The 27,367-nt window shown below is 40.6% G+C and overlaps 2 protein-coding genes across 3 annotated transcripts in view; one reads left to right on the top strand and one right to left on the bottom strand.

Moving 5' to 3' along the window:
• The window catches only part of EEA1 (early endosome antigen 1), a 112,710-nt gene extending 107,955 nt beyond the window's left edge, over window positions 1-4,755 (top strand). The window contains exons 27-29 of the mRNA XM_075856824.1: window positions 693-813; window positions 1,339-1,437; window positions 4,527-4,755. Of these exons, the coding sequence (XP_075712939.1) occupies window positions 693-813; window positions 1,339-1,437; window positions 4,527-4,649 (343 nt within the window). The 3' untranslated portion in view covers window positions 4,650-4,755. The remainder of the gene's footprint in view (window positions 1-692; window positions 814-1,338; window positions 1,438-4,526) is intronic.
• A 9,870-nt stretch (window positions 4,756-14,625) lies between these two features.
• The window catches only part of PLEKHG7 (pleckstrin homology and RhoGEF domain containing G7), a 99,575-nt gene continuing 86,833 nt past the window's right edge, over window positions 14,626-27,367 (bottom strand). For both annotated transcript variants that reach the window (XM_075856822.1, XM_075856823.1), the window contains exons 13-18: window positions 25,789-25,904; window positions 23,659-23,752; window positions 23,494-23,573; window positions 17,820-17,973; window positions 17,197-17,294; window positions 14,626-14,911 (exon numbers count right to left, since the gene is read on the bottom strand). In XM_075856822.1, the coding sequence (XP_075712937.1) occupies window positions 14,804-14,911; window positions 17,197-17,294; window positions 17,820-17,973; window positions 23,494-23,573; window positions 23,659-23,752; window positions 25,789-25,904 (650 nt within the window). In that variant the 3' untranslated portion in view covers window positions 14,626-14,803. The remainder of the gene's footprint in view (window positions 14,912-17,196; window positions 17,295-17,819; window positions 17,974-23,493; window positions 23,574-23,658; window positions 23,753-25,788; window positions 25,905-27,367) is intronic.

The following is a 27,367-nucleotide window of genomic DNA, read 5'->3' as shown; positions in this document are numbered from 1 at the left end:
GAAGGGGCTAAACTTTCATATTACAGATAAATGTGGGACCTTGAAGGGCTTAGAAATTGCTCCCAATGATGCACCAGAACTGCGGAGGTTCACAATTATTTTTCTTATGTCTTGGCTGATTTATTTTGATTTTTCCCATGATGTCAAGCAAAGAGGGGAGTCGGACTTAAAGGTAGACTAATGTCAATTAGCCTACTAGAATCTCCTAAAGCGAAGACATTATTTTCTGGAATTTTCCAAGCTATTTAAAGGCACTGTCAACTGGGTGTATGTAAACCACTCAGAGCCACAATTATTGCCTCTAGTATTAGTCTTCCATTTTACATTTTGAAATATAGTTTTCCTCGCGTATTCTCTTGGAATCATATTTGTCTTATCTTGCCGTTTCACCTATAGCCAGTTTGTTGTCATTAACCTTTTCCATCCAAAAATTTGCAGTTTTTCCACTTTAGTTGTAGCATGACTCTAGAAAATGTTGTATCCTTGTAGGAATCTGTAATGTATGTCCGGATCATTCTCTGTTGAGCAATGAAAATGTTTTGGTTAAGGTCTAAGGTACATATATCCATTATGAAGATGCTCTGTGTAGGTTTGCTGACATCATCACACATTGTATGCCTGCACAGCGCTTGTGATTCCTGTAGTTGGAAAGTTTCACTGTCTATCATAATTTGTATATCCCGTCCTTTCAGATATCTCAAGACTGAAGGAGAAATTGAAAAGCTACAAACCAAAGTAGTTGAGCAACGGAAAAAAGTAGATGAAACCACATATGCCATGGAGGAACTTGGAAGAGAAAATCAGTCACTACAGGTGATGTGGTAGTCCTCCGCTATCCCAGCACGTTCTCCTTTATGCACTAACCATTGTGAGAATCTAAATGAAGTCAGTGAAGTTCCCATCAAGAATTCACCTTGTGTAAAGCGGACCATACACATTAGTTCAGTCATTTAGAATTGCTTATTTCCGTAGGATCGGCCAGCAATCGAATGTGTATAGGGGCAGTACCACAGTCCCAGACATCGTGGTCAAGATGGGTGATGGGCATGTTGGGTTTCAACCTGCCGGATACTTGGTTCCTCAGAAATAGGTCACTACCAGAGAGGTCTGCCAGTGCCTTATTCTTCACTCTTCATTGGAAATTAACCTGCACACTTGGCCGATCCAAGCTTGCATGTTTATGGGGAAAACGGGAGAAACCTCTATTTAATGTATATGGCTGGCATAAGGCGTGGAATAATTATTTTGTTTTCTAATAAACTATTTACTAGTTTGTACACTAAAGCGCAGAAAAAATGTTTTGTTTTTTTATTATTGTACCTTATTTTTACCATCTAGATAAAACACAGTCAAGCACTAAATAGAAAGTGGACTGAAGACCATGAAGTACAAAACTGTATGGAGTGTGGCAAAGGATTTTCAGTAACGATAAGAAGGGTAAGTCATGAAATGTCTATATAGACTGGCCGTGAAGTCACAAAGCTATAATACTAGTTCAGCTGAATGCAGTTTCTTTTGGTGCAGAGTTTAGTGTCTTAGATCATTCTTCCGATTTTAGTTAGTTTTATGCCTACACAACAAATATGGCCATTTATTTAGTGGCATCCAATATTTTACATGAGCATCTAAAGGATTTGGAATGTGCTTTTAAGGTGTAACCTTAAAATGAGCCTCTGAAAGTCAAGATTTTATGGTCCCACTAAATACTAATAACATCAAACACTAAAAACTGCACTATTTAAGTAGTACTAGCTTTAGTTATACAGCATTGCTTCTGTTCTGGGTGAAGGAGAGGACTATCCTTTAAAGTGAAACTACAGGGAAATTTTTTTAAAACCGCTCCACTAGCGGCATTTACCTTTCAGATCTTTACTTGTGCTCAGGTAGGCAAAATGCTGTTTCTTGCTTATGTCATTCGGGCACACAGACTTCTTCAGTATATTCTGTTGCCACTAGGAGGCTGAGACTGAGGCTCCTCTTACACAGGATATCCGTCCCCTGAGCCCTTGTACTCCTGCAGTAAGTCAGTTTTCAAGGTGGAATAACAGTCCTGCAGCGCAGAACTTAGGTGGAATTGTTTAGGCACATTACCCCCTTCACTAATGTGGAGTAATTGTCCTGCAGTCGTAGTACCTGAGTGGAATTACCCGTCACTCGCCACTTGCTATCTAGGAAGGTGCCAAGTGATCCCTCTACTGCCATATCAGAATCCAGACGTGAACCTTCCCATCAGACAACAGCCGTGGCTACCTATTTTACTTGCAGTACCAACTTTCTGTCCAGTCAGTTTTATCCTGTCTGTTTTGCATGTCTGGGACCAGTTCAACTCTCCAATTCTGTCCATGGTAGGCCTTATGCAAGCAGTTGAGTGAGGCTCAGGATGGGCCGAAACGTGTTCTTCTGCATGTGTTTATGCTTCCGTAAAGACGAAAAGAATTATAAGAGACTTGAGTGCAGGGATTTTTGTTTTTCATTGATTCACAAGGCTTTTGCCATTCCACGAGCTCCATATCCATAGAGTTCTGACCCTTTTGGAATGACATGGTGTGCCTTCTGACCCCATTTTCTGACCAGGCCCCCTCCCTAAGCAGCTCCCTTGTAAGGCAGTGCCCATAAGAGGGCTAGAAATTCACAATCTCACCCCCACATCCGCTCGATCGGCACAAGACCTCCTCAACACCTACAGATGAGCTATCAGATGGTGAAATCTTGGATTCCCATTCTTAATTGGAGGCGGAACAAACATCAAAGCTGTCCGCCATAGTTGACAACCTTGTCTCAGCTGTTTCGGATAAACTTCAAATCAGGTATGCAGAGTCTTCCTCCAGCCATGAGGTGTTTTCCTTTCCCTGACCTTTCAAGGTATTTTCCTTCCCATTCAGAACTTTAGGATGCTGTTTCTAATGAATGACTGAAAACACCCAGATAAAAATGTCTCCACATACCAAACCCTGCTAAGTGGTCCAAGTCTCCAGCTGTACAGCCTCCAGTCTCTCGTCTGTCAAAGACTACTACTATTCCCATGGCAGACAGAAAATTCTTCTACTATCCAGGTCCTTGTTTGAAACTTCTCGACCCTGACACCAATTTTCACCATGTTTGCCTGGTTTAGCAGGGCTTCTACCGAGTGTGCCCGCCTGCTCCATCAAGGTGTCCTTTCAGGATCACGACTGGAGGAGTTGGCGGAACTTGCCTATCAACACTCCTACACTTGAAAATGCCTGTGTGAAGCTTTCCTAAATGAAGGAAGACTTCTGTCCTGTGCCTAACCTTTATGGAGGTGGTTCAAAGGATGGCTTGGCTCAAATGTTGGTCAGCTGACACTTTTTCCAAGCTCTTCCCTTTGCAGGTTCCGTTTCTTTGGGGCCCCTCTAGATGAGATTATCTCTAAGGTTATGGGTGGCAAGAGTTACCACTTGGTTCAAACTAGGTCCCGCTACTCTTTACCTCCCAGGGAAATGGGATTTTGATTCCATTCGCCAACCCTTGTTCTTCTCGACAGCCTTCACAGCAGGAAACTAAGAATAAGCCCTCTGTTAACCCTTTCACTGCTGCTGTAGCAATGTTCAGACTTTTAACATACATAAATAAACCTTAATTATAAAATTAAGAAATCGCATAGTACTCCCAAAGCAAAAATGTTTCTGAAAGCAGGCACCTGGCACATTGTGAAAATGCCACCCAGAACTTTACAGTTATAGGCGTCTTCTCCTCCTCTGACACTTCTCTTGGTCACAGGGTTCTGCAGGCAGCTGTGGATTAGGCGGCTTCACTTGCTTATTCTGTTTTGAATTTGAGGACTGCTTTTGGGCACGCCTGAGGACTGCTTTTGGACATCCCAAGGTTTCTCTGCCCCCAATGACACGTGCAAGAAAAGGAGATTCTTTAAATACTCACTTTAAAATCCCTTTCTCGTTGAGTTCACTGAAGGACACGGCACCAATCCACAAATTTTGGTAAATTTCCTTCAGGTTAGCCTGGTTTTTGTTGGATGGTTCTTTTGTCTCTGGACTCTGACTATAGTTCCTTACCTTTTTTTTTTTTCTGCTTCTCCTACTGCTTGAATACATACTGGTCTAGCTCAGTGTCTGCAAGAGGGGTATATCTGGTGTAGAAAGAGCTAACACTCTTTGCTGCTTAGTGTCAGCCTCCTACTGGCAGCCGCATATACCCAAGGTGTCGATCTCCCAATAAACTTGATGAAAAAGAGATCTTATGGTTATGTTGTTAAATGTAGAAATGTGTATGGACATATTTATATGTTGTGTTGGGGGCTATTGGAAGATGGTCACACCATACGCAGAACGTTGTAGCGTCAGGCCATTGGGCAGGATTTTTTACGTAGCTGGCAGATGGCCTTGCAACCAATCTATAATTGTAATAAACTACATAAATAACAAGACAGCCTAATGTTAGTGTCGTCTTGATTCTTTGTGATATCAGGCAAGGGTCGTGGGTCATGTTTGGCAGCTAATGTCATTAAATTCTTAACATTTTATAAATCTTTCTTTTTTTTTTCTTTGCAGCACCACTGTAGACAATGTGGAAATATCTTCTGTGGAGAATGTTCCTCAAAGAATGCCTTAACTCCCTCCTCCAAAAAACCAGTCCGCGTGTGTAATACATGTTTTAGTGATTTGCAAGGATAGGGACAGATCTCTGCAAATTCCATTTAGTATTTTTGTTATTGCACTTCATAAAGCACTCAAAGTACTTATTTCTTTGGATGAAGATTGTAAAATTTGAAAACACAAATCACCTTTTCAATTTGTTTTATTGCTACAAAGTAAAATTATTGTATTTTTCATGAAACCAACGCTTAGGAGAGCATTTTGCCCCTCACATATCTTTTCTGCCGCCATTTTTGTTTTGTCAGCTGCCTGTAAATAGTAGTCTAACAGAAAAGTAACAATGTATTTTTTATACATCATTCGACAGTAAAAAAGGAAACACATGAGTCTCAGATTTAGTTTTGCTTCCTGGGCGTAAGACTGTATTTCTATGGAAGGATCTATTTTTTATGTTTTTTTCTTGTACTGATCCACCTTACTAGGTGTCTCTGGCTCTGCATGCTCACTCACTGCAGATCGATTAATGCATATTTCAGTGGCAACGAAAACCAGTATTTCACCATCCTCTTGTCATTTGTACATCCAGATACCTGGACTGGATCAGTTATGTAATGCAGGCTCTCCAGTGACTCTCTTACAGTTCAGGGCCTTTCACACAGGGGGCGATAATCGGCCGAACCATCGTTCGATCGAACCTTCTCAATCATTATCCAGTTTAAACATGCAGCGAGCGAAAGATTGGCGATCATTCGCTCGATTTGATGTTGATCACGTCTTTCACACGGAATTATAAATAAATATCGTTTATCCACTCGTGTAAACAGGCATCTGCCTATCATTTGTAATGAATACAACATGACAGGAGGAAAGAGAAGCGATCGCAGTTACAAAAATAGACCCCCGACTAATGTAACATACAAATGAACGTTAAGGATTTCCTAATATTGGCGATCAGCGCTGGTTTTAGCAATCTATTCGTGTAGAAGGAGCCCTACTTGCTATGTTCAGGTGTGTACTTGTGTATGTCTAATGATGAATAACCGCAGAAATATGATAGAATGTGCAGTATTCCTCACCTGTACTATGTCCTAAGGTGTGACTACGTACCTTGTTCATTTGGGTGATATTTTATGCATGTAATACCATTGCAGATGACTGGAAAATAAGACTTTGCACTTGGTTACTGTTGTGTAGCAGCAGGTTTTCTATCTTTCCACTAGATCATACAATATCCCGATATCGCACTGGTGACTCATTTGGTTTTCCTTTTAAGCAAATTAGATGCTTTGTTCAAAATCATATCTGATATTGAAGCAAAAAGGTAAATCATTACCTTAGTTTATGAATGCCATGTCCAATTCTTTACGATTGCAGTATAATTATCAGTAATTTTGTGCAACTGTATTCAAGCAGAAAGATAGCTGTGGCTGTTACCACTTCATACTGGCATAAAGGGCTAGGATTTTACAGGATTTACAATAGATGTGACAGATCTGTTATGTAACAGATCCTATTGAGTTGTAATGGCTCTGTCAGGTTTCCATTGTTTTACCAGGCAGAGTAGCACATCAAACTTTGCTAATTTGCCAGTCAGGAACAAAGGAAATCTGATGATATGGAACCATGATGCCAATGTGAACAGAGCTTAAAGAGGCTCTGTCACCACATTATAAGTGCCCTATCTCCTATATAAGATCGGCGCTATAATGTAGGTGACAGTAATGCTTTTTATTTAAAAAAACGATCTATTTTCACCACTTTATGAGCGATTTTTAGCTTCATGCTAATGAGTTTCTTAATGCCCAAGTGGGCGTGTTTTTACTTTGGTCAGCGTCATACACTCCCCTGTACAACGCCCACTTGGTCTAATCAGCGTCATGCACTTCTATCCCTTCATTTACACTGCACTAGCGATATAGCTATATCGCTATGCGCAGCCACATACACAAACATTAACATTATTGTAGTGTCCTGATAATGAATATACATCACTACCAGCCAGGACGTGATGTTTGTTCAGAATCCTGACATGTCTATAGCGTCTCTCTGAGATTTACAGCAAGGCAAACGTAATCTCGCGAGATTACGATGTAACCTGTCCTTTCAAACGAGATTACGCTTGCCTTGCCGGAATCTCACAGAAAAGATTCAGAAATGTCAGGATTCTGAATAAACATCACGTCCAGGCTGGTAGTGATGTATATTCATTATCCGGACACTGTAGTAATGTTAGGGCTTGTGTATGAAGCTGCACATAGTGATATATCTATATCGCTAGTGCAGTGTAAATTAATGGAGAGGAGATGCTGATTGGTCACTGATTGGTCAGCGTCATACACTCCTCTGTACAACGCCCACTTGGTCTAAAGTAAAACACGCCCACTTGGGCATTAAGAAACTCATTAGCATAAATCTAAAAATCACTCATAAAGTGGTTTAAAATAGATTGTTTTTCTAAATAAAAAGCATTACGGTCTTCTACATTATAGCGACGATCTTCTTATATAGGAGACAGGGCACTTATAATGTGGTGACGGAGTCTCTTTATCTTTACGTTCTACTGCCAAAAAGTAGCATTATTGTAGAAATAATTACATTTGGTTTTCCAGTTTTGGGTAAATAAAGCCTCTTTCACTTAACTCTGTATCAATATATCTGTTTTCTGTCTGTAAGTGGAAATTATTTATGTGCATCCAGGGTCTGAAAACTTGTATGGACCTATTCCTCCTCTCAGCTAAAAGGTGGACACAATTTTATCCAGTCTAGGCAATCCTCTGTGAGTTTAAAGGGGTTGTCCAGTCCCAAAAAATTGATGGTCTATCCTCAGGATAGACCATCAATATGTGATCAGTCGGGGTCCGACTCCCGGCACCACTGCCGATCAGCTGTTTTGGAGGGGCCAATGCGCTTGTAAGAGCGCGGCTTCCCCTCCATTTCCTTTACTGCTCACACTGTGAATTGCAGACACACTTGTAGCATCGGTTCTCAGTATTACAGCCTGCTCCTATTCACTTCAAAACAGCTGATTGGTGGGGATGCTGGGAGCTGGAACCTGACCGATCAGATATTGATGGTCTATCCTGAGGATAGGCCATCAATTATTTGGGACTTGACAACTCCTTTAATAGCCTAGAGTGCCAGGCTGATATCCTTAACCTACTTTGTAGCATTATAGACAGTAGTAGAATTGTATCCACCTCTGAGCTGTGAGAAGTTTGTCTCTGAATGTAAACAAGAGTTCCCATTTAGTGACAAAAAAACAGGGATCTTGGAAAGGCTGAGGCATTCAAATACAAAGTCCTGTATATTGGAAAGTGGCAGAACTTCACTGTTCATTATACAATGATTGTTTTGTTACATGAAACTGGAAAACCCCTGTAATAAAAGTAATAAAAAGCTTCTGTGTCGCCCAAAAGGAACTATTTTTTCAGAGGATTCTTCATACAGACCAGCTTCTAAATTCTTTATAGCTATAGCATACCTGTAGGATGCACATTTTACCCATACTTTTACATCGTTTCAACTTTTATCTAGTCCGGTTTGAAACTTTGGTATTTTAGTTGTACTTTTCTGCCTAAAGCATATACCATTTTCTTTTTCAATGATTCTATCCATTGAATCTTTTAAAAGAAAACTCTTGGTCAAATAATATGCGGACTTGTTACTTTATCTTGTATTTGAGTAGTGTTCAATTCCTCAACTCTTTCTCATACAGCTAACAACAAGCATATGATACATGTGCATACACAGCAGCCTCCTCTTATGTATACAGCGGACTCATAACTAAGTCCGGCTATTCTTTTAGCGCTCTTATTACCCAAACGGCACAACATTTTTTATTTTTTTTTGTGCTGTTTTGGGTAATAGAAGTACAAACCTGTAGCTGTAATATGCTGTCCTTACATTCAGCTAACCGGTCCACTTTAAATTTGTTTGTGTAGATGCATTTTTCATTGTCCATTCTAGATTCTTAACGTTAGATATCTACTTCACTAAGGGGGTTCATTACTGGGCACATATTGTGTCGAGGTGGTCCCCAAGCTGAGAGCTGTATGGAGACACTGTGTACATGCAGCCCGTCTATGTGCATGATGCATACATAAGAACCCGCAATACACAGTACCTCTATACAGTCAAGGTCCCAGAGGTAAAGACTCAGGGGGCCAAATAAACATATAGTGTAAACTACAAGCTTTTAATAACATGTTGTGCTCATATAGGTCTGTCATGGTAATACATACAGAAATATTTTATACACTAGGGTTTTAAGGTATTAATGTTATTGATCCAAAGGTGCCAGTCTAGATTGCTTGTTTAGTAATTATCCGCATTTTCTGTACTTGGTAAGAGAGAAGTATAGTGAGGACAACTACTGGTTTTGCTATATCCGATGACTCCTTCTGTTTTCATTGCATAAATGAAAACTGCATTGTGATTATAGGCATAACTTGTATTTGGCTTTGCACATGATTGTATTAATGGCTGTGTCCAGTCTAAAGGGCACAGATAAGGGAAGTGATAAGAGATGTTTGGATGTTTCTACAGAGCCAACTCATCCCTTATCAGGTCAGTTCCTCAAAATGAGGCATGGTACTACAAGGTGAACAGTATTTGACTCATTGCCAAACTTACCACAGAGCATCTATACTTATACAGGCTGAGGGCTTATTACCTGTCAGGCACCTGTACAGGACTTTAGGTGCGCACCTTGCATTATCTTTTATCATAAAAATTAATATTTTTGTTTAGTGTTTCGAGAAAATGTTTACCTTCTATGAACAATGTGCCATATGTTCTAACTAAACCCGACACCATGGGCAATATGTCTTGTGGCTATACACTGCGAATATTATTGGGGAACTAAGACCCACTTCACATCTGCATTGGGGACTCCTTTAGGAGCCTCCGTCACAGATCCTGCCAAAAATACCAGAAACAATAGCACAGCATGCTGCGCTATTGTTTCTGGTAAAACCACAGACACCCTGACGGAAAGCCGATCGAACCCAATAAAGTAAATAGGTTCTCCGGTGGTGTCCGTGGTGAAATTGATCCAATGCTTCCGGTGATTCCCTTGTTCTGCTCCTCTGAAGGAGCAAAGCAACGGAATACCCAACGTAGATGTGAACAGGGTTAAACACAACAAGCGCTTATCCAGCAATACCAGCAGCATAAAAGCTGCTTACCTGCTCTGTGACACCGAGAGCTGTTCTACGTCTTCTACCTCTACTACGCTTCTGCTTATGTCATCGCAGTACTACACTATTATTAGATGTGTTTCACTGACGTCATCTCACATGTTCACGAGACCTCCAATTCTGGAAGGTGTTTAATACATGTGCAAATTCTCTTCTACCTCTTTCAGTATGTGTATTCAGTTAATTGCGGATATTTGTATGATATGCATGTATGTCCAGGGGGGATATACACAGAATTTCATGATCTCTTTTATGCCTTTAGCTAGAGCAGGGAAGTCTTTGGGAAGATAGATGCCCCTGCATTATTTTTCTTTCAATCAACAAGATATAGACTGTTTTATGACTGCTTCGTTGGCATGTTATGGAATGCTTTAAATGTGTAATTTCACTGAGCTGTATTTGTAATCTCAGCTCCCACAGTGCACTGCTCTCTAGTAACCGGAAACAGGCAGAAATCTGAATTTAGCTTAAGGCAGGAATGAAGAAAAAAAAAAAATCATAGAATTCAAAATCAGTACGGCAAAGTAGTTACTAAACTTTTCTTTGTTTGGAACGGCCACCTTTGAGACTTTTTTTTTTTTTTTTTTTCAATGCATCTAAAATTAAAAATGAAGCACATAGCAAGAAATCTTAAAATTAAAAAATCTATAATTTTGTGTCTACAGTTCCTATGTGTTTCCATAGTAACAGACTACAAACAAACTATGTAGTCCTGTATACGCACTTTCATTAGTTTCCTACTTCTTCGTAACATACATTTTGAAGGCGAGGCGAGAAGTGGTGGACCGATAGATGACAATATGACTGCAGGATCTGTTAACATGGAGACACATTGATCTGTATTAAAGCTGAGGACACAAAACAATTGGAGATATTTCATTGAGATGATTTGTTTCATTTTTCACTTTAGATGCATTGGAGCAATAAAAATAACGGTTGTGAAGATGGATGATCTCTTTAAACTGAGGAATGTTTTACAAAGTTATTTAAGACCGCATATTTTCTCCTAGAGTTTGGTCATTGTCCCCAGATGCATCTCTAGGCAATTTGACATCCTCAAAACTGCCTTGCTCTCTGTTTAGATCTCTCTTGCATACAGCTGGAGGAATTCTGTTATGAAGACGATATTAGGGAATTGAAGTTAATACAATGACATCATATATTGGCTTTTATATGTTAAAATCCGAGGTAATTTGTTATTTTTTGTGTTTGCATTGCTTACATGGTCAGGCAACCTCCAGTAAGTCATATAACAGTGTAAAGTGCAGTATGATTCCTGTGCAGAATTTTATCTGTGAATTGAGGAGGACTTGTCTCTCTTTGTACCGTCCATGTATTATCTTCAGTGACTCGACATGTTGCTAAAGGTAATGTTTTTTCTTTTTCGTTAATGCCAGTTATGTATGCAAGTCAGTAATAAATTCATAGAAAGATAATAATGTTTAGCAGACTTTATTTGTTTCTAATCTCATACAAAACCTTAAAAGTCTATAATTACATAAAAACACTTCTGTGGGTCAGTTTTATCCTATTTGTTCCCCAATAACATTAGGTTGTTTCCAGTTAAAGGAATAATGGAAACTCTTCCCTAAAACCTGCATTGGCAATCTAATCCTGGAAGCCAGATAAACATACAAAGCAGGTACCACAGGCTTTGTATACATATTGAAGTGCAAAAATTGGGTCCAGATCTAAATTATACACAACTGATCAGGGGAAAAGAGTGAAATAAAAGCATGTAACATAACCCTAAATATGTGGAAAGTGCATTTGTTTGGAATGACACATTTAAATAGTGAGAGGTACATGGACTTCAAAAACAGTCATTCTTATTCTAGGTAACAGATTTTTTCCTTAAAAGCAATGGTCTGATTCAATGACTTGCATTCATATACCATGTGCTCACATATAAAAAAAAAACAACATTCTGTACAAAGCTCCATTTGCCATTGAGTATGTTCTTCTTTACAAGTTTGGTTAAGCGGAGCATGGGCAATGTTATTATATATTGTTTGTATTTCACAGATATACATGGGAAGTCTACAGTGGCTTATCTCCCTTGGGAGCAAGGTATCGAGCATGTTGAAATCCAACATGCCTGATCATACTTTCCCCTGACATCTATTGTCGGATGAAGAGTCCAGAGACCTCATACACATTAGATAGTCCCCTGTCCCACTAAAATCGGTGAGTTTGGACGATTTTCATCTAATTTAAGGGCAACTTAAGGCTGGATTTACACAGGCTGAATCTCCCCTCTGCCAATCAGATGGACCCTAGATTAATAATAAGAAACCGTCTGTCAGCCTGGATTCTACGTTTGATATTGCGCCTATGCTAGCAAAATTGATTTCCTACGATTTCCCATAATGAGATTTCCCCTTCCAGTAACTATTTAAATGCCATAGGGATGACCGTGATCGTATCAGTCTGATCACTGTGACCATTTACATGTAGTATTTATCGCTCTGACATTCTTGGTCAGATTGTAGTAAAAACTAGCAACAATAAATCAAGCTTTGGTCATTTTTCCCCCTTTCTGTGGTTTCAGTGAATTTCCAGTTCTTCTAAATAAGACCACCAGTTTTCAGTTAAACATGATTCCACTATGAACACGACATAACATGAGCCTCATGGGGCCACATTGTACCCCGAGTCACTGTATGTACTGTTGGACGTGATGGGGAACGGCACATAATTTGGCACTAATGATTTGTTTCTTATTCTGCAGTGAGTGTAAAAAGCGGCTTCTTGGTTTCCTATGCACTTTGTGATAATGAATTTCTTTTGAACTTTGCAATGCAATTGATACACATTACACTACACTTAACTGGATCCTATAAAATGTATACCGTTTTGCATGAGTATTTGACGTGTTCTTTCCAAGCCCTTCTTTCAATGTTGTGTTTACAACGTGTGATCATGTAGTGGTGCCTTACGTTGTGAGAGCTGTTATTCCAGTGTGCACTTCTGTTGGAGATGTATCTGTGACTAGACCTATGAACTTGAGCGGAGTGGAAGGATGCTTGTTGAAACATTTGTTTTCTAATCTGTATAGCAAATGGTAAATAAAATAGATCTTTCTAACTAGTTGTGGTTACTGTGTTCATTATTGGTTTTTCTGCTTTATTGGATTTGGATAGTGGACACAAAATATATATTTTTTTCTTTTATTTCTCATTTGTTTCCAGTTCCGCAGCATTCTCTATATGTCCCAGATGTTTTTTGAGTTTGCCGTAGATTTAGCCTAGTGCCTAAACCGAATGTAACACGTACAGTTATCAGGCCATTTCTACCGTGGAACACGCACTGGGGCAGATTCGCCAAGGCGGTCAGAAAATGTGCTGTATGATAAATTTGGCACATAATGCTGGACACTTTAGTCTTACTTATAACACCTCTTGGTTATGCCAGTTTTTTGCGCTACGGCGGCACATTTAAACCACACTTCTTCTTTGGCAGACCACACCCACTTTTCCTATTCGCTGCGCACCCTTGTCAAGCAAGGCGCAAAGTGTGTCCAAAAGAGCTAATAAATGTGGTGCGTGGTATGTGCACTAGAATTGTGACTTTATTTAAATTGTAAAGCTTCTCCACTGTGTGAACATGAAACATGGAATTAGCATTTTTTTAGTTAGTAACCTAAAAGACCTTAATGTAATACATGACCTTTCCTGAGTGTCGCATCTAACTTTCAGGAGCAATGTTTTTGCATTAATTCATATGAATAAAATCTATGAGCCTGTTTTGCTAGCACACCATTTCATGAGCCTCTAGTACTTACAAATACATATTCACTATTTAACTTATATGACCTAGTGACAGGTCTTCTTTAAACTGGTTAACTGACCTGAATTTCACTGTCTCCGAGTCCAGCACGGTTTTTCATTTTTTCCTGCCAGGCCCCCCCAGTCCAGAGAAATGGCTATTGTTGTGTTGGCTTCCTATATGCTAACTTGTTGTAGTTAGACAACTGGGTGGAGTTAGCTTTCCTGCCTCTGATGCTGACCAATCTGCGCGAGGCAGCTTGAGTGTAGTTCACGCCCTGTTGGCTATCTACAGCAAATTAGGCTATAGGGAGCCAACACAACAGTGGCCATATCTCTGGAATTGGGCGTCCCACCAAAAAAAGAAAACCAGTGCTGGAATCGGAGAACGCTATTAAGGTCAGTGAACCAGTTAAAATTTTAAGACCTAGTGACAGGTCCTCTTTAAGCATTGCATACAAAAGTATGATGTGACTCAGATCACATGCGCTAAATAGTGCCAGATCCTTAAAGTGGCTCTATTTGGTCTCCTATGCAACCCCTACCTGGGGGCAGCATAGGATAGTGGGTGAGATGCTGAGCAACATGCATGCTTTGAATGTTACCGTACTAGTTTCTGCTTTTATGTATTTTTAATCATTCTCACAAAGACCAGCCTTGTCCATTAGGCCTATTTGGGAACATGGACTTAATAGAGGGTGGTCTCATGCTTGGCACTCCCCTCTATGAGCCAGAGTTGAGTCACACACAAACCGTAGCTCTGGCAGACTTGAGCCATCCATGTAGTACGTGGTCAACCATTCATTTCTCCCTGCAGTGGCTGATGAATTAGCTGTTAGCCGGGTGTGTGAGAAGCCAGACCTCCAGATATCGGTGGCTTCAATCTGGAAATAAGTTGTCTTCAAGAGACAGCCAGTTTTTAATCCTTTAAAACAATGTTTTTCTTTCAGAAAACGGATGCAGACGGTTAATTTAATAGTTTTAATAGCAGATATTTGTGTTTAACATGTGCAATTTTATCTGACCTGAAGCAAAATATAATTTTGCCTTAATAATAAAAAAGGGTTTTACAGAACACTTGAAGCCTCAGTGAATTATTATTATTATTACATTTATATACACTATGAAAAAATGTAGTGATAAAAACAGTGCAAAAGTAGTTATGTAGTATTTTCAATATGTTACAAATTCTGCAAAGATAAAGCACAATAATAAAACTGTAAACAAAATGTTTAAATTAAATCCGGATATCCAATATACAACACTGCTAGATTTCAGCTGATTCCACAGGATGACCAAATATTGATGTTCTGTTTGATTCGTAGGCTTCACTATAGCAAGAAATGGCAGTTTCAATTTGCGAGATCCACGTTTTCTGTGAAATCGAAATTAGAAACACTTTTTAAATCTTAATAAAGATACGTTTTATACAGCAAGATTTTATATTCCTATTCTGTATATCCCAGTTCATTAGGAATATACCATTTGAAGGGTGAAGCTAGGGTGTAACATCCATGGCCGGAGACCGTCGTAATTACTCGCCCCTCGACGGCCGCAGCCATGGTGTTGTGAGCACTGGCCCACATTTCCTCCCCAGGAGACGCCAGCGCTCACTTTCGCTCCACTCTGCTGTATCCCGTAGGGTGCGCGCGCACGCTTGCGCCCGGCCTTAAAGGGCCAATCTGCTCACATGTAAAACATCAGCAACTAGCCCATGATCACCCTGGACTATGAGGGGCCCTGCCCCTTTGCTCATTGCCTGAGCGTTGTTAGTATTCCTATGTTTTTCCTTGCAAATAGTCCCTTAGTGTTTATCCGTGCCCCGCTACCTGTATCCCGTGTTGTGTTATTGTTCCCGAGCCTGTTAGTGATTGGAGTCGTGCCCTGCTTCACCTGCTGTCATCCGCCATTTTTAGTGCAACCTGCTGTCATCCGCCACGTCTGGCGCAACCTTCTGCACCCACCTTGATCTGTGCTAAAGCCTCTGCTACCGTCTGGACTATTCAGGTACCCTTGTGCGGGACTTAGTATTGATTGGGTGCTCTGTTGTTGGGCCTTAACCCATAGACTGTGACATAGGGGAGGTCGGGTCTGAAAATAATTTAAGGGTCAGGTCTGTGGTCAGGAGTAATATAGGAGTCTGAATTAATTTGGGGGTCTTAATATATTATATAAACATACATGGACAAAAGTATTCGGATACCTACGTGTTATACTTACACATTAAACCTACAGGAGTTCTATGGGAAACCATTCTAAATCCATAGCCATTTTTATAAAGTTGTCTTCCCCCCTGTCCCCGTCCCCCCCATTGCTGCTAAAATAACTTCTGGGAATTCCTTCTACAATTTTTTTGTTGTGTGTCTGTGTGAATTTTGTCCATTCATCCAGAAGAGCATTTGTGAGGTCAGACACTGATGTTGGATGAGAGGGCCTGGCTCTAATTGAAATGTGTTTGATGGGGTTGAAGTCCGGGTTCTGTGCGGACCTAAAGTTCTTCCACACCAAACTCACCCAGCCATGCCTTTATGGACCTTGCTTTGTGCGCTGGGGCACAGTCATGGGGCACAGAACATAAAACGGCTGAACCCCAAACTGTTCCCACAAAGTTGGAAGCATGAAATTGTCCAAAATGTCTTGGTATGCTGAAGAATTAAGATTTCACTGCACTGGAACTAAGGGGCCTAGGCCAACCCCTAAAAAAAACAAAACGCATTATCCATCCTCCACCAAACTTTACAGTTGGCACAAGGCAGTCAGGCAGGTAATGTTCTCATTGCATTCGTCAAACTCAGACTCCTCCATCAGACTGCTAGATAGAGCAGGATGATTCATCACTCCACAGCACGTGTTTCCACTGCTCCAGAGTCCAGTGTCTGCGTGCTTTACACCACTCCATCTGATGCGTGGCGTTGTACTTGGTGATATAAGGCTGGCATGCAGCTGCTCGGCCATGGAAACCCGTGTCATGAAGCTCCTGATGCACAGTTTTCAGGCGGATGTTAATACCAGGGGAGGTTTGGAACTTAGCAGTTATTGAGTCAGCAGAGCGTTGGCGACTTTAATGCACTATGTGTCTCAGCACTCGGCGACCATGCTTGACATGGTGTGCCACTTTGTGGCTGAGTTGTGGTGGTTCCTAAACGCTTCCACTTTGCAAGAATGCCACTCTCAGTTGATACTGAAATGACTAGAAGGGAAGAAATTTCACAAACTGACTTGTTGCAATGGTGACATCCTATTACAGTACCAAGCTAGAATTCAGTGAGCTCCTTATAATGACCCATTCTTTCACAAATGTTTGTAAAGGCAGACTGCATGGCTAGGTGCTTGATTTTATATACCTGTGGCAATGGGACTAAATAAAACACCGGAATTCAATGATTAAGAGGTGTGTCCCAATACTTGTGTCTATTATATATAATGTTTCTGTTATTTTAAGTTTCTATGGGTAGGACAATAAGTTTAGTTAAGTTCTAGGTGTGTGTGTGTGTGTGTAAGTGAGGCGAGCGCAATAACACACACAGCTTTTGGGCAGTTGTGTGATTTCTGGCTTCACAGGACAAGCGTGAAGAAGAATAGCAATTACTTGTCAGTTCTTTGATGCTATAATATAAAGTGGAGGACCACAATAATTGAGAGACATAAAACAAAACTAACCTTAGCAGATTCCGTATTTGCTTGCAAAATGAAGGCCGCAATACACTGTTGATAGCGATTCTCATGCTGGATCAAAAATGCATGCTTCATTCCATACACTGTTCCAAGAGACACAAGGGATGAATTCATGTTTTGTAGGTCAATTTTAAAATGATATGCATGATAGATGTGTAAATAGGCCATGTTCATAGTTACGTAGATAAACTTGAAAAAAAGACCTTCTGGTAATAAGGGAGAGTGAGAGTGCGTGCTTTACTGGTGTAATACAGAGCAGTGACACTATTTACAGTGCCTGTATCGTGTGAGAGGGTCTGTCATGATAAGTCAGCACATTATAAATATCCCTCTGGTTTCAGGAGAAGAGAGCAAAGCCTATATATTACTGATGGCACCAGTAGAATAGCCACTGGGACTTTGATTTCCTGGCAGCCGCTCTTCCCTTGTACCCAAATTATTCCTGCTTTCTAAGATAAAGTTTTTGGGAATAATATTAGAAACTGCTGACCATACAGTTCCTTATATACAAAAAAAAGTTTCATCATCCTTTACCTTTAACATCTATGAATTGATAGAAAATTGATAGAGAAATTTAATTTGGCAGTAAACCATTTATATTATTTTACCTGTCACGTGGAAAAGGTCAATGCTTTTAACGGTCAGTCTGTCAAGTGGAATTGGCTGATCCAGAACCTTGCAATAACCTCCTTCTTTCATAATGGACTGCAGCTCTGGGTTTAAAGATGGATACGTTGTACTAACTTCTATATTTGTAGATTTCTGTAAGACCAACATGCATTCATGATTCAGTAAGTAGTAAGTATTAAATCAAGCCAATCACAAGGATAACAATAATTTTTCCCTCCATACATAGTTTACTAGTGTTGTCTCAGAGATAACCTATTTCAGATAGAAGCTGCTGTTGCAATCAGGTGATCACTGTTGATTTGGCTTCCGCCGCTCCCGGTAGACATTTTGCAGGGGAAATGTAGTATTACATAGCTACCATTTAGACAAATAGCTGTTCATGTAATAGATGGGCAGCTCGAGTCTGGGAAAGGGAGGTTACCAACTGGGGGACCCTCTATTACATCTTTATGCCCTATTAGGGCATAATGAAAAGGGGTTGTTTTGATGAGACAACCCCTTTAATCATCCTACATATTATGGATGTGTTACCCCCACCCGCTTCAATTCAACCAACATGTTTATTCTGCTACATAGAATTTTGAAACGTTTGAAAAATCAAATTCATTCGAAGTACACATATTTCATATTGCAATGCATGAAGGGATTATTTCAACCCACCACTAATTAAAAAAGACATTAAACTTGTATTCAGATCATGTCTATACCTAGATAACACAAAATAAACTTGGTTTCCATGTGGCACGTTAAAAGACTTTATCTGACCTGTGCAAAAAAATAAAAAAATTATTTTAGCGTGTAGCACTGAGAAAAACAAATGCATGGTGGCTATGAAATGGTTAATAAAAATGACGTTTTCCAAGGGCATTCCAGTAAGCCGATGGAGTTGGACAGTTCTCAAGAGGGAAAATATGTAATTGGCTGAATCTCTTACCCCCACCATGATGAGCAATCACAGCCAGAGCCGCTCCCTAGCTTCCCCGTCTGGCTTCTACATCATGGGTCCCCTGGACGCCTTCCTCAAGACTAATCACCCCCTGGCCATCCATATGCTAATGCCATCACCCGGGACTCCTCCATAAGTGGCCCATCAGAGGGGATTACCGCTGATGGAGCCCTCATTGGTGGGACTTCACTTGTCCTGCACCCAGCAGGTGAATCTGGCCTGCCGGTTTGTGAATCCACACTGGGCGGCTCATTGCATGACCAGGCTTCCTCTCCTGCTCCAATACAGATCCAGGCCTCTTCTGCTCTAGTGGAGGCCCATGCCTCCCCATCCCTACATGCTAAGACCCGGAGATGTGCCTCACTGACTGCTGACCTGGAACAATACCATGTTAAACTACAGGCCCCCTCAGCTACATGCTATAATTTTGAGAAGGATGAATCTACATTGTCTGCCACTTTACGACTCGCATAATAAAATTCTGACATGCATCTGTGGTCCCCGTATTTAGACTCAGTCTGATGAACTCATAACTAACAGGATGCTATGGTGCTCCTACACAAAAGAAATTCCAACTAAAGAGGACTCCTTACAGAAGTGGAAGAAGCATGTCACTCTAAAATTGAGACAGTCCGCCAAGACATCCAACATATTTTACATGGAGTTGAGACCTTAGAGGATGACCACGTCTCTACACACAGATATATTTCTCAACTGCAGTCCAAGCGCAACATGATGATATTTGCGATTATCAGAGTAATCTAGAGGCCCTGGACAATAGAGGTCGACACAACAATCTCAGGGTTCGTGGCCTTGCAGAAGCTATGCATGATGTGGACTTCTTTATATGGGGATGGGGACTTATTTATTTATAGGTTCTTAGGAGCTGCTGCAATCTACAAGGTCAAAATGGACAGTGCCCCCATAGCTGTACATCCAGAAGGCTCCTCCCCACACTAGAGACGTTATATGTTTTATTACAGACTAAGCAGTCAAAGAGGACATAATGGCCAGGCTAGATCCCAACGCACTCTTAAATTTGATGGTGCTCCAATTTAATTACTTCCGGATCTCTCCTGGACCACCCGTCAAAAGCGTAGACAGCTCTGACCCCTCCTTACAACCTTAAGTGACCATCACTTACTCTACCATTGGGGCTTTCCTTTCAGCCTCGTTGCCAGAAGAGAGTATCGATCTGCTGCCCTTTGCACTGCAGCTGACCCGCAACAGTTATGTGACACTTTGAACGTTCCTGTTCCAAAATTACCAAACTCGAAACTTATCCCTTCACTTCCACCACCTGCATCTGCTTGGTAGACTGTAAGCCACCAGAAAAAGCGGATATCCAGATGAAAATGATCACCTCCAATCCGGTTTTACTATTTTGCGCGTACTACCCTACGCCCCAGACTGCATGCTCCTGTAGATTCCTATCTCATCCTATTGCATAGGCAGTGGGATGTGGCCTACTTACGCCTATAACTTAAGTGCACTCTCTTCCTCCACACTGCAAAGTTTCCGATAAACTTTACCCCCCTCCCGAGTCATACTAGTCTTAAATGCCTTTATCGGCACTCAAGTAGAAGCTGTAGGAACTCTCCAAGTACTTGCTTGTGAGGCCTCATTATGAGACTGAGTTCCTATGCAATGTCAAATAAAAGGCAGATCTTTGGTTTCTGCTTATTGTTTGTTACCTGCTTTATTGTCTATATTTTTTATGGTGTTTGTCTACCCTCTCCCTTCTTCACCTTTCTTTTTCCCCTCTTGTATCCTGATCTGATTTTCCTGTCCTGGAAAGGACCTGAAGGAGAAGCTTGGAAGTACCTGGAGATACGAACTTTACAACGTCTGATTGGGTATGTTTGAATCAAACACAATATATTTTCTTACAAGCCCCCATCCTGACACATCTTTGTACACCTAATCACATTTAACAATAAAGGGCTTAACTCCAATGCAAAGCTGTGCCTTGTCCTCCCTAAACTGCAAACTTTAAAAGCGGATATTGCTTTTTTTTTTTTTTTTTACAAGAGACGCACCATCATAGGTCGAGAGATTTTTGCATGCCTTTTTCAAACACCTCTGATAGACCCTACCTCTGAGCTGCCCTTCCCACCGTCTGCCCTACCTAGACTTACTGCAACCTTTAGTAAACTGGTCCATAATCCCGGTCTCTGACCTATAGCACAACTCTAATCCTACTGTCAGACAATATACCATTTTATTCCCACCCCAGATATCCAGGTCAGATCATGCCCTGTACTCCTTGACATCCATTCCGTCTTTACTCCTATGTGGGCCTGCCATTGAAGACTTAAATGATTTTATCCTGAAATCTCCGATTCTTAAGAAATACTCGGGAAACATATTCTGACTTCGTTTTCACCAAACTGAGACTCCCCTATCCCCCCCGCGTCTTATATAGATTCCTGTCACCTCCCCCCCCCCCCCTCACACCTAAAGCATTACAGTTATTGAATGCACCAATATCTACCAACTGATACCATTTACAAACTTCCCCACTGCAAATCCCCTGGCCCGGATGTTTTTTTTTTTCTATCTATACTATAAAGTCTTCCTGGATACTCTATCCCCACATATGCTAGAATTTTTTAAGTCCTTTATGTCGGGTTACCCCATTTCACCACCCCTGCTTAATTCTTATATAACTATTATTTCTAAACCAGAAAAAGACCTATCTGGCTGCGCTAACTACCGCCCCATAGCAATATTAACTGCTGACCTTAAAGTGTAGCTAAACGTTAAACAAATTTTTGACATGTCAAACTGACATGTCAGAAGTTTGGATTGGTGGGGGTCTGAGCACTGAGACCCCCACCAATTGCTAGAACGAAGCAACTGAAGTGTGAGTGCTGAGCTGCTTCGTGTCTGATCGTCTTTTTCCGGAAATAAATGTATCGGTGTACGGACTCAATAGAAAGTCTATGAGCCAGTACTCCGATACATCGGCTTTCCGGAAAAGCCAAACAGACACAAAGCGGCTGAGCGCTCACACGAGCACTTCAGCTGCTTCGTTCTAGCGATTGGTGGGGGTCTCAGTGCTCGGACCCCCACCAATCCAAACTTCTGACATGTCACTATGACATGTCAGAAGTTTGTTAAACTTTTAGCTACTCTTTAAAATCTACACTAAAGTACTGGTTAACCGGCTAGGTTCTCTCCTCCCTGACTTAATTCACGAGGACCAAGTCGGATTTGTCAATCACCAGTAGGCCGGAGACCATGCCCGATGCACAATTGACCTTATTGATTTATATTAATGAAAAGTAACTCCTCTGGTCTACTCCTTAGTTTAGATGCTTTGGCATTTCAAGTATTATTTTACAAACCATATGAGCCCTCTAGCGCAACAATTCAATAACCTGATGCCTCTTCCCCACTACTACCATACACAATGGTACGCGTGAAGGTTGCCCCCTTTCTGACATACCATTTGTGCTGTGTATAGAGCCATTGGCCTCCCACATTAGAACTCCACACTCTTAACTACACAACCCGAAAATATGTCTTCCAAACCTGCATTCCACCTTAGATTAGTATGAGTGCAAAGTGAATACTTATCCCTTAATCTCCCCACATCTATTTTAAATACTCTTCACCTGTCCTATAGTAACGCCTGGAAAGAACATACGTTTAAATACCTAGGGATCAATCTCACTTCCTCATATGACTCTTTGTATAAATGGAATTTCCCAACAATTTTCCAGGAAATTAACACTCTACCAAAGACTAAAAGGAAAAGGGAGTTCCTTTTTAGAAACTAGAGTGGCTGCAGTTAAGATAAACATATTACCAAAATTCTTATACCTCCTGGAATCCCTGCCAATGGCATTATCACGCTTGGCTCTCCGGAAGTTTCAATAATTTTATATGGGCCAATAAATGTCACCACATTTCAATAACAGTCCTAGCTAAAACTTTCCAGGGCAGTTGATTTCCCAGACATGTTCTGCTATTATTTGGCGATTCATCTCTGTAGATTTCCTCCTTGGGCTTTTTGGGAGTCTGCAACAAATGGACCTACATTGAAAAGCTGTGGATGTCCCCATGTCATTCCAATTAGATGCTCTGATTTTGTACTGCGGCCACTCTGCCAACATCCTTACTCGGCCCAATGTCCTTCACTAAAAACATATGGAGAACTAGTACAAAATTGTACCCTCTGATTTCCGCAAAATCGCCTATGACCTCGTTTCTTTTTACTCCTCTCCTACCTGATGGTATCACCGCCGCAATGTCCAGGCCCTGGTTTAAAGCCAACCTCTTCTACTTTGTAGAAATAGTTGATCCATACACTAGAGATAGTCTACCTTTTAAAGTACTTCAAACTAAATTCAATTTGCCCCGGTCCGCCCAGTTTTCCTAACTACATATATGTCACTTTGCACTCTCCGTTCATAATGACATTACGTTTTCTATCCCAACACTAGACACGTCATTTTGACGGAAACAAAAGCGTAGTCGAAACCTATGGTTTCCGTGTGTGTCTGTCAGAGCTCCGTTCCGACGGAAAGCTCAGACGGAACGGAGCCGCTACGTAGCGCAGATGGTAACGAAGCCTAAAGTGTTTTGTGAACATATTGATACTTTATATTTTTCTTACTCTTTGTAGTATTTTGAGAATAAGGACAGCTTGCTAACATAAAGTGCATGACCTTCAATCACACTTTGACTATCTTAATTACCCGTCTGTTTCTTTTAATTTTTGTTATCAGCAAAAAGTCATCAAAAAGAAGCAGGTAAACATCCGAAAGACGTGTGCTATCTGGAAAAAAAAAGAGAAGAGTATACATACTTATGTTAAAGTGCAATTTAGCAGCATGTTATGTAGAGTACAATAGAATACCGACCTGTTAGGGTAAGTCTCCCCTCATAAAGGAGGTGTCTATTGGGAGAAGAAAGCATGGTCTCTACATTGGTGTCTTTAAAATAGTGTTTCATGCCCTGGGTAGAAAAAAAAACAAAAAAACAATTAAGGGGGAATTGCATATTAGCGATTGTAATAACTGATATGTGGTACAGATGTAACAATCTTTAACTTGACTCTTAACGCGGTAAATACATCATTGCTCCATTGAAGTGTATGGAGCTGAACTGCAATACCACACACCACCTGTGTACAGGTGTGGTTCTGTTTTTTGAAGATCGCAGCCATGTTTTTCCAATTTAAGACAACCCTTTAACTTGACTTTTTTAATGGCTTTTCATTGGCTTTTGTTATATGATAACACGCTGCAGTAAGTTATCAGAGTCAAGTTAAAGATGGCTACATCTGTATGGCTATGACATAAAAAGCATCTTTTTTTTAAACCGTAGTACATCTAAATGCACAAAGCATTGTAATATGCAGATGTGTCCACCCTTACCTTTGCTTGAATTTGATTAAGGTCTCTAATTTCTCATGATACCAATTCAATATTGTGACATGCCAGCAAGACCCAAGACAGGCAGCAATACACACCACAACCACTGGGTGGCCAACGGTCGACACAAACAGCACAAGCATCTCATGACAGAGTATCGCAAAATCATGTTTTATTTCAAAGTTGGTCATCTCGAGACTCACATCTCAGGATATGTTGAGATAAGAGAAAAAGTAAGGAAGGACACATCTGTATCTTTATTAGAGGAGAGCATACTTACCTTCCAAAAACCTAGTTCCCATTTCCCTAACTACAGGCTCTTTATAAATGTTCAGAAACCTCCTCAGTTCTCATAAAATCTGACTAGTGTAATACTGTAAGTATAAGGCAGGAAAGAAGGGGATGGAATTGCAGTATCTTTCCCTAAGTGTATGTGTGAGAGGCTTTATGCTGTGAGGGGGGGGGGGTGCACATCAGAGGGGAGACATCTGATAGGCTCAGAGAACACAGCACAGTTCTGACATCACACCAGGAAGATCCATCCCACTCAGCAAGCACGGTGACAGAAAATGCACATTAGACACAACATTTTTTGTTGCACTAGATCTAATATACATCTACAGCTGCCTAAAGAGGGGTTGTGATTTTTTTGTAACAATAGATACTTACACTTAGCCACAGTATGAGATTAGATATTACAGCTGACAGCTCTTTTTAATATATAATATAAATATTATAAACACAAATATTTATGATCAAGATTTTTATGGTTATTATATGTTGGCCGTATATTTGTAAAATATGGTGATATTCCATAGCACAGACTTAGCTATATTACATTTAGTTATTATTAAGAGAAAGCTTTAAGCCATAATTACTTAGGGCTTATTCACATGAATGGGATAATCGGCCGCGTGATGGAGGTTTTTCTTACGGCCGTCACGCGGCTGCATTAAAATCAATGTACTTCTATGGGGCTATTCACATGGTTGTTTTTTATAACAGACCGTGTGAACGGGCCGTAAAAAAATAGGATATGTCCTATTCCTGACTGTTTTTTACGGATCCCTCAATGGACTCAAGTCTGTGAGGGATCTGTGAAATCGGGTCCCGCACGGATGCAAATCGGCTGTGGAAAACAGCCATTCGTGTCAATAAAGGTACTTTTACACTGGCCAATTTTGGCCAATGTAAAAAATCATAATTAATTAAGTCACAATTAATCATTTAAAGTAACATATTTAAAGGAGTTGACTGCATTTGACAATCCTTTTTGATAGTCCTCTGATGATAAGCTGATCACAGGGTGTCACACTGCTGAAACCCCCAATAGTCAACTGTAATCTGTGAGGGAACATAGTATCAAGTTTTATTCCCTTGCAGCACCACCACGGGAGAAATAAAGCAACGCAGTTAAATTGAAATCAATGGGTGATCTGTATAATGCATGGACATGCTTGGTCCTCCAGAATTAAATACGCTCTTTGTAGCCACTCACCACTGTGATTAATAGATGAGCATCCTGAGTGATGTCCCCCTATTTACCTAGATTTCCTTAAGGGTATTTGAAAATTGTTTTTTCTAAAACCATATAACCCCTTTAAGACGTTAAAATACCTCTGGTATGAAGAATCGTTTGTCTCTCTCCCATAGACATGGCCACACAATTACATCCTGAAGTTGTTTGAATTTCTGTGACTTATCCAGCCATTTCACTTTCCCTTCAAGATCTCCTAGAAACATTAAGGATAATTCCAAATTACCATCATTAGGGTATATCCACACTAAGCAGATTTGTTGCAGATATTTCTGCGACTGTCCCATTCATCTGGATGGAACTTGCAGAAATATTTGTGCATGCTGCAGAAACAAACCCATTCAGATATATGGAAGTCATTTTTTTGTCGCAGAAATTTCTGCAATGAATCTGCCTTGTGTGAATATGCCCTTAAGCAGTGGGGCACAATACCGAAATCATTAAGATACTGATCATATTAGTTACCAACTGATTAATCAAACAGTTATGATATGTGAGTTATATATGTGTCATGACATATAATTCATTTACAACACATTTTAAGCAGTTTTCCCATCTTAGACATTAATGTCATTTTCACAGAATATGCCGTAAATGTCTGATAGATTCGTGTCCCTACTCTGGGAACCGCACCTATATCAAGAACAGGGTTCTCCCGACCCCCGCCTTGCCTGATGCGGTGGCCACTGGCCGCAGAGTCTGGGAGGAGGCTAGTGTCGAGAGGGCCACGCTTGCATTCAATGGAATTCTGTTTAATGGGAGTTACGAAACAGCCGAGGAAGCAGAATTTTCTGTAACAACCATACAACACAATGGAGAGAACCCTTAGCCCGGAATCTGCAGCCAGTGGCTGCTGCACCAGGCGAGACGAGGGTCGGGAGACCTTCATTCTCTATTTAGGTGCGGATCCCAGAACTGGGACCAGTATCTATCAGACATTTATGGCATATTCTGTGGATGGGAAAACGCCCTTTTCTTTTTAGCTTTGCAAACAATCTCTATGTGCATTTTATTATAGATGCTACATCTAAATCCATTGAAAAACTATGGATTGCTCCTGGCATAGAGTAATGTGTGTATGATAAGCTCCCTTACCATTGTGATGTATGGAAGGAATTCTTTGTGTCATGTAAGAAATAACAATTCATGATAGAGTCCTATAACTAGCGATGATGTATCCCTCTGAGAAGAGTATTGTATCCTGCGGCACTTTTAGAGCTGGTCAGTTCCACTGATAATTGCTTCTTTTTTACTATTATTAGTACATTATCCTACATTAATCCTAAAATAACATAACCGGTTATGACCGTCTAGACTCTATGACATGCTCTGTCTGTGAGGACAAGTCTGCTATTAACAGATCAACAGATAACCTAGCCGGACAGTATTTTCCAGGGATTTCACAGACCTGAGATACTGGTTTTTCACTGTCCCCACAGAAATGAGATGAGTCTGTTTTGCAGTGTACATATAGAAGTACATTCACAGTAGTTAACCTTGGTTTAATACCAGGATTCAAGCATGGGATCAAACATTTGTTAAGCATTATTATTGCATTGTTCTGATCTAAAGATTTACCGGTCGAACTCAAACAATGTTGCGTGCACTGTGTACAAATGGCTGCAGCTTTACCATTGGGATCGGCAATGTCAATAAAAA

Source organism: Rhinoderma darwinii, chromosome 3 (assembly GCF_050947455.1).
Source record: "Rhinoderma darwinii isolate aRhiDar2 chromosome 3, aRhiDar2.hap1, whole genome shotgun sequence".
NCBI lineage: Eukaryota > Metazoa > Chordata > Amphibia > Anura > Rhinodermatidae > Rhinoderma > Rhinoderma darwinii.
This window is presented reverse-complemented; position numbering and strand designations above follow the sequence as displayed.